The 15923-nt window shown below is 40.5% G+C and overlaps 1 protein-coding gene across 1 annotated transcript in view; it reads left to right on the plus strand.

Moving 5' to 3' along the window:
- DNAH12 (dynein, axonemal, heavy chain 12) overlaps window positions 1–15923 on the plus strand; it is a 246484-nt gene that overhangs the window by 21450 nt on the left and 209111 nt on the right. Inside the window, 2 exon segments of the mRNA XM_011947302.1 lie at window positions 4591–4672; window positions 4871–4897. Coding sequence (XP_011802692.1) covers window positions 4591–4672; window positions 4871–4897 — 109 coding nt within the window.

A 15923-nucleotide genomic window follows, 5' to 3' on the forward strand; every position in this document is an offset into this window, starting at 1 on the left:
TCAAACTCCCGACCTCAGGTAATCTGCCTGCCTCGGCCTCCCAAAGTGCTGGGATTATAGACGTGAGCCACCGTGCCTGGCCCAACAGAATTAATATTGTTAAAGTGTCTTTACTACCTCCCAAATATCTACAGATTCAATGCAATCTCTATCAAAATACCAATGACATTCTTCACAGATATAGAAGAAACAATCCTAGGCCGGGTGCACTGGCTTATGCCTGTAATCGCAGCACTTTGGGAGGCCACGGCGCGTGGATCACCTGAGGTCGGGAGTTCAAGACCAGCCTTACCAAAATGGAGAAACCCATCTCTACTACAAATACAAAATTAACTGGGCATGGTGCTGCATGCCTGTAATCCCAGCTACTCAAGAGGCTGAGGCAGGAGAATCGCTTGAACCCAGGAGGCGGAGGTTGCGGTGAGCCAAGATCACGCTATTGCACTCCAGCCTGGGCAACAAGAGTGAAACACTGTCTCAAAAGAGAAAAAAAAGACTTAAATCTAAGGCTATGAAACTACTACAAGGAAACAACTGGGTGAAACTCTCCAGAATATTGGAGTGGGCAAAGATTTCTTAAGTAATACCCCACGAATATAGGCAACAAAAGCAAAAATAGACAAATGGGATCATATCAAGTTAAAAAGCTTCCTCACAGCAAAGGAAATAACATGATGAGACAACCCATAGAATGGGAAAAAATATTTGCAAACTACCCATCTGACAAGGGATTAATAACCATAATATATAAAGAGCTCTAACAACTCTAATAAGTTTAGATGTGTGACCCCACTGAAATCTCAGTTGAATTGTATTCCTCAGTTTTGGAGGTGGGGCCTGGTGGGAGGTGATTGGATCATGGGGTTAGATTTCTCATAAATGGTTAAGCACCATCCCCTTGATGCTGTCCTCACGATAGTGAGTTCTCATGAGATCTGGTTGCTTCAAAGTGTGCCTCCCATCTCTGCTCTTGCTTCTGCTTTCACCATGTGACATGCCTGCTCTTCCTTCACCTTCCACCATGATTATAAGCCTCCTGAGGCCTCCCCAACAGCAGATGCTGCTATGCTTCTTATGCAGCCTGCAGAACCAGGAGCCAATTAAACCTCTTTTCTTTATAAATTACCCAGTCTCAGGTATTTCTCTCTTTTCTAAAAATTTCCTTTTTCTTTTTTTTTGGAAACAAAGTCTCACTATGTTGCCCAGTCTAGTTTCAAACTCTTGGGCTCAAGCAATCCTCCTGCCATGGCCTCCCAAAGGACTGGAATTACAGGCATGAGTCACCACACCTGTCTTAGTTATTTATAGCAATGCAAGAATGGCCTAATACAAACTCTATAGGAAAAAAAATCTAGTAATCCGATTTAAAAATAGGCAAAAGATCTAAATAGACATTTCTCAAAAGAAGACATGAAAATAGCAAACAGGAGTGGATCACCTGAAGTCAGGAGTTCGAGACCAGCCTGGCCAACATGGTGAAACCCTGTCTCTACTAAAAGTACAAAAATTAGCTGGGCGTGGTGGTGGGTGCCTGTAATCCCAGCTACTCAGGAGGCTGAGGCAGGAAAATCACTTGAACTTGGGAGGCAGAGGTTGCAGTGAGCTGAGATCGTGCCACCTGCACCCCAACCTGGGTGACAGAGCGAGACTCTATCTCAAAAAAAAAAAAAAAAAAACCAAGGCGCGGTGCTCATGCCTGTAATCCCAGCACTTTGGGAGGTCAAGGCGGGTGAATCACGACGTCAGAAAATTGAGACCATACTGGCCAACATGGTGAAACCCCGTCTCTACTAAAAATACAAAAATTAGCTGGGTGTGGTGGCACACACCTGTAGTCCCAGCTACTTGGGAGGCTGAGGCAGAATAGCTTGAACCAGGGAGTCGGAGGTTGCAGTGAGCCGAGATCACGCCACCACGCTCCAGCCTGGCGACCGAGCCAGACTCTGTCTCAAAAAACAAAAACAAAACAAACAAACCAAAAAATGATTTGGAAACAACCTAAGTGTCCATAAACAGATGAATGGGCTGCTCTGTCTATGGAGTAGCCATTCTTTTGTTTCTTTACTTCTCTAATAAACTTGCTTTAAAAAAGAAAACAAAACAAAAACAAAGAACCCAGATGAATGGATAAAGAAAATGTGGTACATACACATAATGGAGTACTATTCAGCCATAAAAAAGAATGAGAACCTATCGTTTGCAACAACATGGATGGTCATTATGTTAAGTGAAATAAGGCAGGCACAGAAAGACAAACATTGCACGCTTTCACTTATCTGTGAGCAATGAAAATTAAACTCATTCGCTTATCTATGGGTGCTAAAAATTAAACTCTTTGAATTCATGGAGATAGATTGTAGAAGGATGGTTACCAGAGACTGTGAAGGGTAGTCGGGGAGATGAGGGGAGGGAATTGGGGATGGTTAATGGGTACAAAAAGAGAAAAAGGGCTGGGCACGGCGGCTCACACCTGTAATCCCAGCACTTTGGGAGGCCAAGGCAGGTGGATCACTTGAGGTCAGGAGTTTGAGACCAGCCTGGCCAACATGATGAAACCCCATCTCTACTAAAAATACAAAAAATTAGCCGGGCCTGGTAGCCTGAGCCTATAATCCCAGCTACTTGGGAGGCTGAGGCAGGAGAATCACTTGAACTGGGCAGAGGTTTTGGTGAGTCGACATCATGCCACTGCACTCCAGCCTGGGGGACAAAGTGAGACTCTTGTCTCAAAAAAAAAGAGACATAGTATTTGCTAGCATGACAGGGTAACTATAATAAAAAATAACTTAATTGTACATTTTAAAATAACTAAAAGAGTATAATTGAATTGTTTGAAACACAAAGGATAAATGCTTGAGGCGATGGATACCCTATTTACCTTGATATTATTATTATGCATAGCATGGTTGTATCAAAATATCTCATGTAACCCATAAATACATACGCCTACTATGTACCCACAAAAATTTATAAATAAAGTCATGACTGCCACCTCTCTTCCAACACCCCCACCCATCTCACAGTACTCTCATGGTTCTCTCAAGCTGTGCCCCTGGACTCCCAAGGGTACAGCTTGCTATTGCTGAGAGGATTCATCTGTCAGGTAAGGTATTAAACTAGATATGCAAGATCATTTCCAGATATGCTATTCTGATCATTCATTCAACAGTTTCTTATTGAACTCCTACTCTTGATGGATACCATTTAAGTGGTGTGGGGAAAGCAGTGAGCAAAACAGACATGGTCCTTCTTTATGCCATCTACCAGTCTATGGTTTTATGGCTCCAGTGGACGCCCTTTCCTTCAGATTTTTTTTTCTTTTTTTTTCTTTTGGTTCTCCTCTTACCTATCTGATGGTATCTCCTTTGCTCATTCAATTGTTGTTTTTCCTCATTGCTGTCATACTTGACACCCTCCAATCTTTTCTGAATTCTCTTTTAAATTCTCTTGTATGCTTTTTTCTTTGGCCATCTCTTCTAGTATATCCAGCCTTATAGACTATTAGATTTGTCTTCCTAAATATGTTTCCAAGCTCAGAACCTCTCGATTACTCCCCATTGTCTATTGGATTAAAAAGTTTGTTTTTGAGGCCTTTAGCTGGATATTTCAATCCACTTCTCCAGACTTATCTGCACTTGACACTGTCACCTTTGGGTGGATTGAACGACCCCTGCTTCCTTTTTCCTCCTTTGATCCTTTCCTTGCCTTCCTGTTCCTTGGGGTCTTTGTTTTTTAGATCCCAGGAAAACTATGTCTCCACCTGAAATCCTCTCTTTCATTTAAAGCTCATTGCTAATGGTAACATGTGTATGTGGCCTTCACAGATGAAAGTGAACTTGTCCCCTCTCTGAACCACAGGGTACCTATGTGGCACTCTGTTTTTCTTCTCAGTCAGTTCATCAGTCCTTGAGATTTGTTGTTATATTTTAATAGGATCTAGTATTGTTATTTGCATAATATAGGCATTCAATAAATATTTATTGACAGATTAATGGATTACGCCATAGGATTATACAACTTAATTTAAAGAGAAAATTATATCTTATGGATGTAAAAAATCTATAAGCAGTTTTGAAGGTAAACTGTTTCTTGAGCAGCTACTATGTGCCAGGTACTGTTCTAGGCACTGAGGATAACCACAGTGAATAAAACAGTTTACAAAATATTGTATATAAAATGATGGTAAGTGCTTTGAAGAAAGATAAATGAGGATAAAATGGATGGATAGCGAAGGAGGTGCTACTTAATATAGGGGATACAGGGAGGCTTCTCTGACAGACTGGCAGACATTTGAACAGAGATACATATAAGAGCCCACTATCCATTGGGATTAATTTTTAAATGGTCAGTAAGTTATACTTGAAAAAATTTGATTTTGATTTTTATTCTCACCCTGTTACATATATATGCATTCTTTAAAAATTAAGGTCTCATTGATAATGTCTATTGGGATTTGTTTCTCATAAAAAAATACAGTGAGATAACTCTTGAATATCTCTTGGTATAGTTGGAAAAATGCTCAAATTGTAATGTTTTAGTAACTTATGATAATGTTATCAAGAGAGTCATATTTCTAACTATAAATTTCAGAATTGATGGAGCCAAAAGAAATTTAGACAGAACACTGGATAAAAGAACACCTCTATTACCACCACCTGATTATCCTCAAACTGTAAGTTTATGTTTTCTCTTTAAAAAGTTTATCCTTAGATCATTTTAATTTGTAGTTAAGACAATCTCAATATAACTGGTGTTTTTAAAAGGAATAATAAATATATTTAAAACTATATATTTCATTTTTAAACAATTTAAATTAATTTTAAAATGTTCTCCTTGATTTAATTATATCTTGTTTGTTTGTTTTTGACAGATGACCAGTGAAATGAAAAAAAAAGGAGTGAGTTCAAGTTTTTATATTTCTTGTTTGAAAATGTTAAAATAAATTATTGCAAAGTAGTTTCTTCTTAGAAGAAGAAGAAGTCCTGGCCGGGCGTGGTGGCTCAAGCCTGTAATCCCAGCACTTTGGGAGGCCGAGACGGGCGGATCACGAGGTCAGGAGATCGAGACCATCCTGGCTAACACGGTGAAACCCCGTCTCTACTAAAAATACAAAAAACTAGCCGGGCGAGGTGGCGGGCGCCTGTAGTCCCAGCTACTTGGGAGGCTGAGGCAGGAGAATGGTGTAAACCCGGGAGGCGGAGCTTGCAGTGAGCTGAGATCTGGCCACTGCACTCCAGCGTGGGCGACAGAGCGAGACTCCGTCTCAACAAAAAAAGAAAAAAAAGAAGAAGAAGAAGTCCTATTCTAGACCTTCTAGAAGCAGTCCCACCTGCTAAGTCCTATTCTAGAAAACATATACATTTAGAAACTGAGGTTTTTATTTTCTTTTCCCAAGGGAACAAACATGGTGTGAACAACAATATGGCAATATAGATTTTTGTTTTGTTTTGTTTTAGATAGGGTCTTGCTCTGTCACCAAGGGTGGAGGGCAGTGATGCGATCTTGGCTCACTGCAGCCCCACCACTCGGTGTCAAGCAATCCTCCCACCTGAGCCTCCTGAGTAGCTGGGACTGCAGTCACATGCCACCATGCTTGGATACTTTTAAAAATTATTTGTAGAAATGAGATATCACTATATTGCCCAGGCTGGTCTTGAACTCCTGGACTCAAGTGATCCTCCCACCTTGGCCTCTCAAATTGCTAGAAATACAGCTGTGAGCCACTGTGCCTGACCAATATGGGTTTTAAGAATTACATTTTTGTTGGCATTCACTATTTGCAGATTAATTATGTAAATATTTTCATTCTTATTCCAAACAACTGAAAAAAATTCAAAGTGGCAGTTATAAAGGAAATCCATCTCTCTTTTTCATTGGGGTAACAACTGAGTATTCTAATATTGATATAATGATATAGTAGCCACTCAGCAAATATGTATTGAGAATCTGTTATGTGCTAGCCACATGCTAGGTGCTAGAGATTAAAAAAAAAAAGAAAAAGACACTGACTGCATGAATGACAACAGGGGACTATGATATGATTGGTGGAAAGACAAAAACGTAAAATTTCTTTACTAGCAAAGCATAAAAGAAACGTACGGAGCTGGAGACATGAAAGAGGAAATCATGCAGCATGTTTTCAGATGGGGTATAAGCTTCTCAAGTCCCTTAAAATTCACTTTGGGGGATAGAGGCTGAAGATGTGAATTCAGCCTCTATGAATTTAGGAGATTTGGAAGAAACTCTTTTTAGCTTTTCCTGGTTTTGGTTTTGGTTTTCAAAATGCTCTTCTTCCTCCTTATCTGGTCACCCAACATTTCTGGAGAATTTGAATGTGGATCTTTCTTTTTACTAGGTATAATTACTGATACACAACAATCCCAAAACATTAATAAATATTTAATGTATAAATTGCCAAATGTATTTAATATTTTTGTGTATGTGTTTAGTATCCTCATTGTTCCTAGCCAGGCATACAGTCATTCACAACTGAGCCCACTGCTCTTGGCAATATGGCTTCTAGGAATTCCATCACTTCATCATGAACGTCACCAATAACTACTAACTGCCAAATTCAAAGGATATTTTTTATTTTATTTATTTATTTATTTTTTTGAAAAGGAGTCTCACTCTGTTTCCCAGCCTGAAGTGCAGTGGTGCGATCTTGGCTCACTGCAACCTCCATCTCCCGAGTTCCAGTGATTCTCTTGCCTCAGCCTCCCGAGTAGCTGGGATTACAGACATGTGCCACCACGCCCGGCTAATTTTTGTATTTTTAGTAGAGATAGGGTTTCACCACGTTGGCCAGGCTGACCTCGAGCTCCTGACCTCAGGTAATCAACCCATCTCAGCCTCCCAAAATGATGGGATTACAGGTGTGAGGCATCTCGCCTGGCCAAAAGATATTTTTTCTATACTTCTCTCTCTTGGACCTCCAACTGTCTTTTTTTTTTTTTTTTTTTTTTTTTTTGGGACAGTCTCCCTCTGTTGGCTAGGCTGGAGTGCAGTGGCACGATCTTGGCTCACTGCTACCTCTGTCTCCTGGGTTCAAGCGATTCTCCTGTCTCAGACTCCTGAGTAGCTAAGATTACAGGTGCCTGCCACCACGCCCAGCTAATTTTTGTATTTTTAGTAGAGAAAGGGTTTCACCATGTTGGCCAGGCTGGTCTTGAACTCCTGACCTCCGGTGATCCACCTTGGCCTCCCAAAGTGTTGGGATTACAGGAGGAGCCCCCGCGCCCAGCCTCCACCTGTCTTTTAAAAAAACTTTGATCAGTGGAACAGAATAGATGACCCAGAAATAGACTCACACAAGTACATATAGCCAGCTGATTTTTTCTTTCTTTTCTTTCTTTTTTTTTTAGAGACAGGGGTCTCTCTTTGCTGCCCAGGCTGGTCTTGAGCTCCTGGGCTCAAGTGATCCTCCTGCCTCAGCTTCCTGAGTAGCTGGGACTACAAGAGCATGCCACCATCCCCCTGATTTTTGACTAAGTTGCGAAAATCATTCAGTGGAGGAAGAATAGTCTTTTCAACGAATGGGGGGAAGCCATTGGATATCCATAAAATAAAAAAACTCAGCCTAAACCTCCCACCTTGTACAAAAATTAACTAAAAGTTGATCATAGGTGTAAATGTAAAACATAAAACTATAAAAAAATTAGAAAAAGGCATAGGAGAAACATAAACTATAAAGCTTTTAGAAAAACCTAGCTTAGGCAAAGAGTTTTTAGATATGTCCTCAAAAGCACAATCCAGAATTTTTTTTTTTTTTTTTGAGACGCAGTCTCACCTTGTCACCTGGGCTGGAGGGCAATGGCGTGATCTCGGCTCACTGCAACCTCTGCCTCCCCGGTTCAAGCGATTCTCCTGACTCAGCCTCCCACAGAAAATTTTTTAAAACTCTGTAAATTAGACTTCATCAAAATTAAAAGCTATTGCTCAGTGAAAGACCCTGTTAAGAGGATGAAAAAACAAGCTACACACTGGGAGAAAATATTCACAAATCGCCTATCCAACAAAGACTTGTATCTAGAATATATAAGGAACTCTTTAAACTCAACAGTATGAAAGCAAAAAATCTGATTAGAAAATGGGTAAAACCGGCCAGGTGCAGTGTCTTACGCCTGTAATCCAAGCACTTTGGGAGTCTGAGGCGGGCGGTTCGAGACTAGCCTGGTCAACGCGGTGAAACCCCGTCGCTACTAGAAATAACAAAATTAGTTGGGTGTGGTGGCACACACCTGTAACCCCAGCTACTAGGGGGGCTGAGGCAGGAGGATCGCTTGAACTCGGGAGGCAGAGGTTGCAGTGAGCCGAGATTGTGCCATTGCACTCCAGTCTGGGCTACAAGAGTGAAACTGCGTCTCAAAAAAGAAAGGAAAATAAAATGGGTAAAGGAAAAATAGGGTGACGCTGTAGCCCGTCGGGAGGCCCCACAGAGCCGCCACAGCCTCCAGCTTTCCCCAACCAAACGTCTCCGCCATCGGCTCCGCGGCGCTACCACGGCAGACGTGGAAGACGGCGAGGAACCCTACGCCCTGACCTCTCAGTCCAGGAGTGCAGTCTCCAAGTCGGGAGGCGACAAGATGTTCTAGCTCAAGAAGTGGAACACGGTGGCCGTGTGGAGCTGGGACGTGGAGTGCGATACGTGCACCATCTGCAGAGTCCAGGTGATGGATGCCTGTCTCAGATGTCAAGCTGAAAACAAACAAGAGGACTGTGTTGTGGTCGTGGGAGAATGTAATCATTCCTTCAGCAACTGCTGCACGTCCCTGTGGGTGAAACAGAACAATCGCTGCCCACTCTGCCAGCAGGACTGGGTGGCCCAAAGAATCATCGGATGAGAGTGGTTAGAAGCCGCCTTAGTGCCGTTGTTCAGAGCCCTGTGGATCTTGTTATCAAGTGCCCTTGGAAGGCTAGAACACTCCAGGGGATTAATTCTTCAAATAGGAGTTGATGGATCTGTGGTCCTTTGGGACTCATCAAAGGCTTGGTTTAGCATTTTGCCAGCTTTATTTTCAGAAATTCTCAGCAATTAAGAATATAATTTATTAAAGATGATCCTTTCTACCTCTGTGGTATGTGTCGCACACATAGCTTAGAAGTGCTGTAAAAAAGGAGAGAACTCCAATTTGAATCACCTTTGTAATTTACCCATTTCTATACAACAGGTTGTGGAAGCAGTTTCATTCAGAGGATAACTTTTTGCATGCTTATGGTTGATCAGTTAAAAAAAAGAATGTTATAGTAACAAATAAAGTGCCTTCTCCCAAAAAAGAAAGATATGAACAGACACTTTACCATAGAGGATATATGGATGGCAAATAAGCATGCAAAAGATGTTCAACATCATTAGCCGTTATGGTAATACAAATTAAAACCATGATTCGTTTTCACTACATACCTGTTAGAATGGCTGAAATAAAAAACAGTGACAATTTCAGCTGACTTTTGACACCACTGACCATTTATTTCCTTTCTAACATTCCCTTGTATGTATTCATCTGGTTCTCTATTATTTCTCTGTTATCTCCATGGATTCCTCTTCCTTGACTGGCTGTAGTCACTCATCTCTTTCCTTGAATCTCCCTGAATGATTCTCTCCTTTTCTGATTTCAACTACCTTTCATATACTGATGACTCCCAGAGACTTTTTTGCACAAATACGTCAGATTCAATGTGTCAAAAAAATAAGACCACAGGCTTCCTCCATAAGACTCCTTTTGCTCATTTTCTATTCTAGTTGTTATCACCATCTATCCGGTTACTCATGCTTAAAATACCTGAATCTGAACTTCTTTTTCCCCCTCCCCAACTACCTCCCTCCCGTATACTTAGTCCCCAAGAGCTCTGTATAGTTCTCAAAACAGTCATTTTCTTGTCCTAGCCTTAGCTTAGAGCTTCATCTCGTCTTGACCATAGCAGCCAACAGCAGCTTTTCTTTCTCCTTTCCTTTCCTTTTCTTTTTTTGAGACAGAGTAGTCTTGCTCTGTCACCCAGGCTGGAATGCAGTGGGGCAATCTAAGCTCACTGCAACTTCCACCTCCCAGGTTAAAGCAATTCTTGTGCCTCAGGCTCCCAAATAACTGGGATTACAGGCACATGCTACCATGCCTGGCTAATTTTTTGTATTTTTAGTAGAGAAAGGGTTTCACCATGTTGGCTAGGCTGGTCTCAAACTCCTGACCTCAAGTGATCCACCTGCTTCAGTTTCCCAAAGTGCTGGGATTACAGGTGTGAGCCACCATGCCCGGCCAGGAATTGCTTCTTAATCAACTACTATGATATCAAGCACCAAAAATAGTTACTTAATGAATGATTGATGAATGAATAAATATGAAAACACATGTTCAGTAAAATATAACAGCTGTTGTAATAGCAGTGTGAAGAGACTACAGTGAGGGCATAATATAGAAAGTTTTTAAAAAATTTTTTTCTGTTTTTTTGAGACAGTTTCTCACTCTGTCACCCAGGTTGGTGTGCAGGGGAGTGATCTTGGCTTACTGTAACACCTGCTTCCCATGCTCAAGCGATCTTCTAGCCTCAGCCTCCTGAGGAACTGGGACTACAGGTGCGAGGCACCACGCTCAGCTAATTTTTATTTTTTATTTTTTTGTAGAGATGGGGTTTGCCATGTTGCCCAGACTGGTCTCTCACTCCTGAGCTGAAAGGGATCCACCTGCTTCAACCTCCCAAAGTGCTGGGATTACAGGCATGAGCCACCATGCTGGGCCAGGAAGTTTTCAAGAAAAATTTTGAAAGTACATCACTTGACTTAGATAGTGTTTTGCTAAGGAAGATTATATACTTTAATTCTAAGGGTCAAACATATTTTTACTTTAGGAGATGAAATGGTTTTAGAAAGGTATAAATTAAATATACGTAATTAGAATAATGAATTTGAATTTCATTTTTTCTTTCTTTTTTCTGCAACAAAAACCACATGCAATACATTTCCTTTCACTATATAGTCATATAATAATTTTATTCAAGCTTAGTTTTCTATATAACATTTCAGTGCTTGACCCTGACCTGCTTTCTAGAATGGCTATAGGTTTGAGGTATTGAGAAAATATCATCTTTGTCTGTATAATTTATTTATTCATGAGATACTTAACAAATATCCATGCATACTTGATCCTGTGCTAGATGCTGAAGATTGATGGACAAGATGGACATACAAGCCCTTATGAAGCTTATACTTTAATGAGGAAGACATATAATAATCAAATAAACAAAATTTTTCTATTTTATTTAATAAATAAAATTGTGATAAGTACTCTGAAGAAAATACAGGGTAATATGGTCCATAGTGACTGGTGAGGGAGCAGGGCCATATTAGGCAGGTGGTTAGAGAAAGTATCCCTGAGGTAGTGACATTTATGGAAACCTGAATGGTAGGAAGGAGCCAGCCATGGAAAGACCTGGGGTTGAGAATTTCCCAACAGAGGGAACAGCTTAGTTTAAGTTACCTGAAGGAGAAAACAACTTGGTGTGTTCCAGGAACTGAAAGAAGGCCAGCTTGGCTAGAGCATGCTGATTGAGCTCATGGGAAGGTATAAAATAAACTTGAAAAGTGGATCAGGAGCCAAATATGAGGGCCTTTTGTAGGCTATGGTAAGGTGCTTGGATTTTACTCAGAGTGGCAATCGGAAGTCATTGGAGGATTCTACCCATGGGGATAACATAACTTGATTTACTTTTAATGATAAAAAGTTACTTTGACAATTATATGAAAAAGCCCACTTAGATTCTTTAGAAGATGGATTGTGGCTACGGCAAAAGTATAAAAGAAGAACCAGGTAGTTGTACAAGATAACAGTCTAGGTGAGAGAGAATAGTTTAGACTAGAGTGATAGCAATAGAGCTAGAGAGAAATTGTTAGACTCAGGATATATTTTGGATGTAAATGCGACAGGACTTTCAGATAGGGTGCATGTGGAGGGTGAGGAAAAGAGGAACCAAGGATGATTCTTAAGCTTTGGTCTGATTTTTCAGGGTAATTGGTGACACTTATTATTAAGATCATCTAGAGAGGAGGGGAGAGCTGGAGTAGTGAGAGGACCAAGTTCATTGCTAGACAGAGGTCAGCCCATTGATATAGTGAGGGATTGGGGACTATCACAAGACTTTTAAAATTAAGCAGTACATGGAGTACATGGGCCAGGCATGGTGGCTCATGCCTGTAATCCCAGCACTTTGGGAGGCCGAGTCAAGTGGATCATGAGGCCAGGAGTTCGAGGCCAGCCTGACCAACATGGTGAAACCCCGTCTCTACTAAAAAGAAAAAAATTAGCCGGGCATGGTGGCCCACGCCTGTAATCCCAGCTACTCAGGAGGCTGAGGCAGGAACATCACTTGAACCCAGGAGGTGGAGGTTGCAGTGAGCCGAGATTGCGCCATTGCACTCCAGCCTGGGGAACAGAGGGAGACTCCATCTGAAAAAAAAAAAAAAAAGATTAAGGAGTACATTAATGGAGTGGACATAGAAAATGTCTTTCTGTAAGAATTTTGGAGTGAGCAACTAATTGAAAAAAAAAATAAAAGTAAGAGACAAAAAATGTCCATCTAGGCTACACATTTAAAAAATCTTTTTATCTCAAAATAATTTTAGACATACGAAAGAGTTGCAAAAAAGAGTACAAAGAATTCCCCTGTATGCTTTATCTGTTCCCATAATGTTAACGTCTTTGCCTGTAACAATGATTACGGTGGTTGTTGCCAAATAGTAATTTTTCTATCATTTCTTTTACATTTTTTATTGGAATTCTGTAGTAAGAAAGAACTTTTAATTTTTTTCTTCATTTATTCATTCATTTAGATCAGTGTGGACTATAGATTTTCTTTTAACCATTAAGTTATAATGTATTATTATTAATAATAATTATTATTTTTTAGAGATGGGGTTTTGCTCTATTGCCCAGGCTGGAGAGCAGTGTTGTGATCATAGCTCACTGCAGCTTTGAACTCCTGGGCTCAAGCCATCCTCCCACCCCAGCCTCCTGAGTAGCTGGGATTACAGGCATGAGCCACAGGGCCTGGCTTTATTATTAATTTTGAAGTTCAGTTGTTCCACCTTTGACCAGTGGGAGCCCTTAAAGTTGACTCTCGTCGTTTTTTACATATCCCATCATTCTTTGAGCACGTCCTTACTTTCTGGCACAATAAGATGTTCCAGGATTATGCTATATATACTTTTTCTATTCTAGCCCTGTAATCAGTAATTTCTCCACGGAGTTTTGGCTCCTTTTGGTGGAGAATGGTATTTAAAAACCATGGTATGTGTGTAAAATGTGCTCCTCGATACTGAGTGTCATTGCTTCCTGGCTTTCTCAGCAGAAGATCTAGAAAATAATTATTTCTCTCTCTCTCTCTCAAAACCCATGGATTCATATTGATACCTCCTATTCCAGTAACACCCCAGGGTTCATTCTAGCCTGTCCCCCTTTCTCTATGCATAGCTCCCTTCTCTGACAGTGAGGAATCTGGCTTTCATCCATTAGCCACAAGGTTTACTTATTTTGTTAAATCCTAGAGTATACATAAATAATTCAAAATTGCTAACTCGTACTACTGTGAAAAACAAACCTGCTCACCATAATTTAATTTCATCTATAGTCTTTTGTACTTAGCATAAGGATATATGGTTAAAATATTGTGTTCAGTATTGGTTAGTTCTACACTCCTTTTCAGTAGGTAATTATGAATACATTTTCAGTTGGTAATTATTAATAACTTGAAATTCAGGTAGGTTCAGTGGTTGGTTTGTTTTCATTTGGAGTTTCTTTTCTCCCTTATTTATGTTGATATTTTTTACTTATACTTTGAGCAGGTAAAACAAAACAAGATTTAAAATCAGAACTATACCAAAAGTACACCTCAGAGAAGCATCTCCCATCTCTTCTACCCTATTCCCATGCCCCCATACTTTCTGTCTGTTCCAAGCTACTCTTTCATATAACCAATCTCATTAATTTTTGATTTATCCTTCCTGTGTTTAATATTTTACAAATGAGCAGGTATGTTTTCTTATTTCCTTTTATCTTATACAAAATGCATCATACTGTAGATACTCTTGGATTTTGCTTTTTTGTTGTTTGTTTTTCTTTTTTCTTTTTTTTTTTTTTTGAGACAGAGTCTTACTCTGTCACCCAGACTGGAGTGCAATGGCACAATCTCAGCTCACTGCAACCTCTGCCTCCCGGGTTCAAGCGATTCTCCTACCTCAGGCTCCTGAGTAGCTGGGATTACAGGAGCCTGCCACCATGCCCAGTCAATTTTTGTATTTTTAGTAGAGACAGGGTTTCACCATGTTGGCCAGGCTGGTTTCAAACCCCTGATCTCAGGTGATCTGCCTGCCTCAGCCTCCCAAAGTGCTGAAGTTACAGGTGTTAGCCACTGCGCCTGGCTGTATTTTGTTTTTAACTTAATAATGTATCCTGGAAATCGCTCCACATCAATTTTTAGAGATCTTTCTCATTTTTCACCATTAGCTGCACAGAACACGAATGTATGCATCAGCCACTCTTAAATGTTTCCAGTATTTTGCTGCAATGAATACCTTGTATATGTGTGTTTCATACTGTTGGAGGTATCGTTTTAATTTCTGTAAGTGGGACTTTAATATGTAGTGTTGTTAGATTTTGCAAAATTTCTCTCCAAAATGTGCTAGCAATTTATGAGAGTGTTTGCTTCCCCATAGTTTCACAAAAGAATGTGGGGGTCATATTTAAAAAAAATTTTGTCAGTCTGATATGTGACAGCTGGTATCTCAGGGTAGTTTAAATTTGCTTTCTGTAATTATGAGTAAGATTATACATTTTAAAATATGGTTTAAGTGCCATTTCAATTATATTTTTATTGTGAAATGTTGGTTTATATCTTCTGCCCATTTTTCTGTTGTAGTTTGGTGTTATTTCCCCCTAAATGTTTACAAACTGTGATAAAATACACGTAACATAAAATCATCTTAACCTTAAGGGCACAGTTTAGTAGTATTTCCTTTTTTTTATTGTAATTTTTTAAATTTTAAGTTCCAGGATACATGTGCAGAAAGTGCAGGTTTGTTACATAAGTATATGTGTGCCATGATGGTTTGCTGCACCTTATTGACCCATCCTCTAAGTTCCCGCCCCTTGCCCTCCATCCCCCAATAGGCTCTGGTGTGTGGTGTTCCCCTCCCTGTGTCCATGTGTTCTCGTTGTTCACCTCCCACTTGTGAGTGAGAACATGCGGTGTTTGGTTTTCCATTCCTGTGTTAGTTTGCTGAGGATGATGGCTTCCAGCTTCATCCATGTCCCTGCAAAGGACATGATCTCATTCCTTTTTATGCCTGTGTAGTATTCCATGGTGTATATGTACCACTTTTTTTTTTTCCGAGATGAAGTCTCGCTCTGTGGCCAGGCTGGAGTGCAGTGGGGCGATCTCAGCTCACTGCACTCTCCGCTTCCTGGGTTCAAGCAATTCTCTGCCTCAGCCTCCTGAGTAGCTGGGATCATAGGTGCTCACCACCACACTTGGCTAATTTTTTTGTATTTTTAGTAGAGACGGAGTTTCACCATCTTGGCCAGGCTGGCCTTGAACTCCTGACCTCGTGATCCACCCACCTCGGCCTCCCAAAGTTCTGGGATTACAGGCATGAGCCACCGTGCCCAGCCATGTACCACATTTTCTTTATCCAGTCTATCATTGATAGGCATTTGGGTTGGTTCTATGACTTTGCTATTGTAAATAGTGCTGCAATAAACCTATGTGTGCATGTGTCTTTAGAGTAAAATGATTTCTGTTTCTTTGGGTGTATTCCCAGTAATGGGATTGCTGGGTCAAATGGTATTCCTGGTTCTAGATCCTTGAGGAATCGCCATACTGTCTTCCACAATAGTTGAACTAATTTACATTCCCACCAACAGTGTAAAAGCGTTGCT

Source organism: Colobus angolensis, unplaced genomic scaffold (genome assembly GCF_000951035.1).
Source record: "Colobus angolensis palliatus isolate OR3802 unplaced genomic scaffold, Cang.pa_1.0 Scaffold26, whole genome shotgun sequence".
Classification (NCBI taxonomy): Eukaryota; Metazoa; Chordata; class Mammalia; order Primates; family Cercopithecidae; genus Colobus; species Colobus angolensis.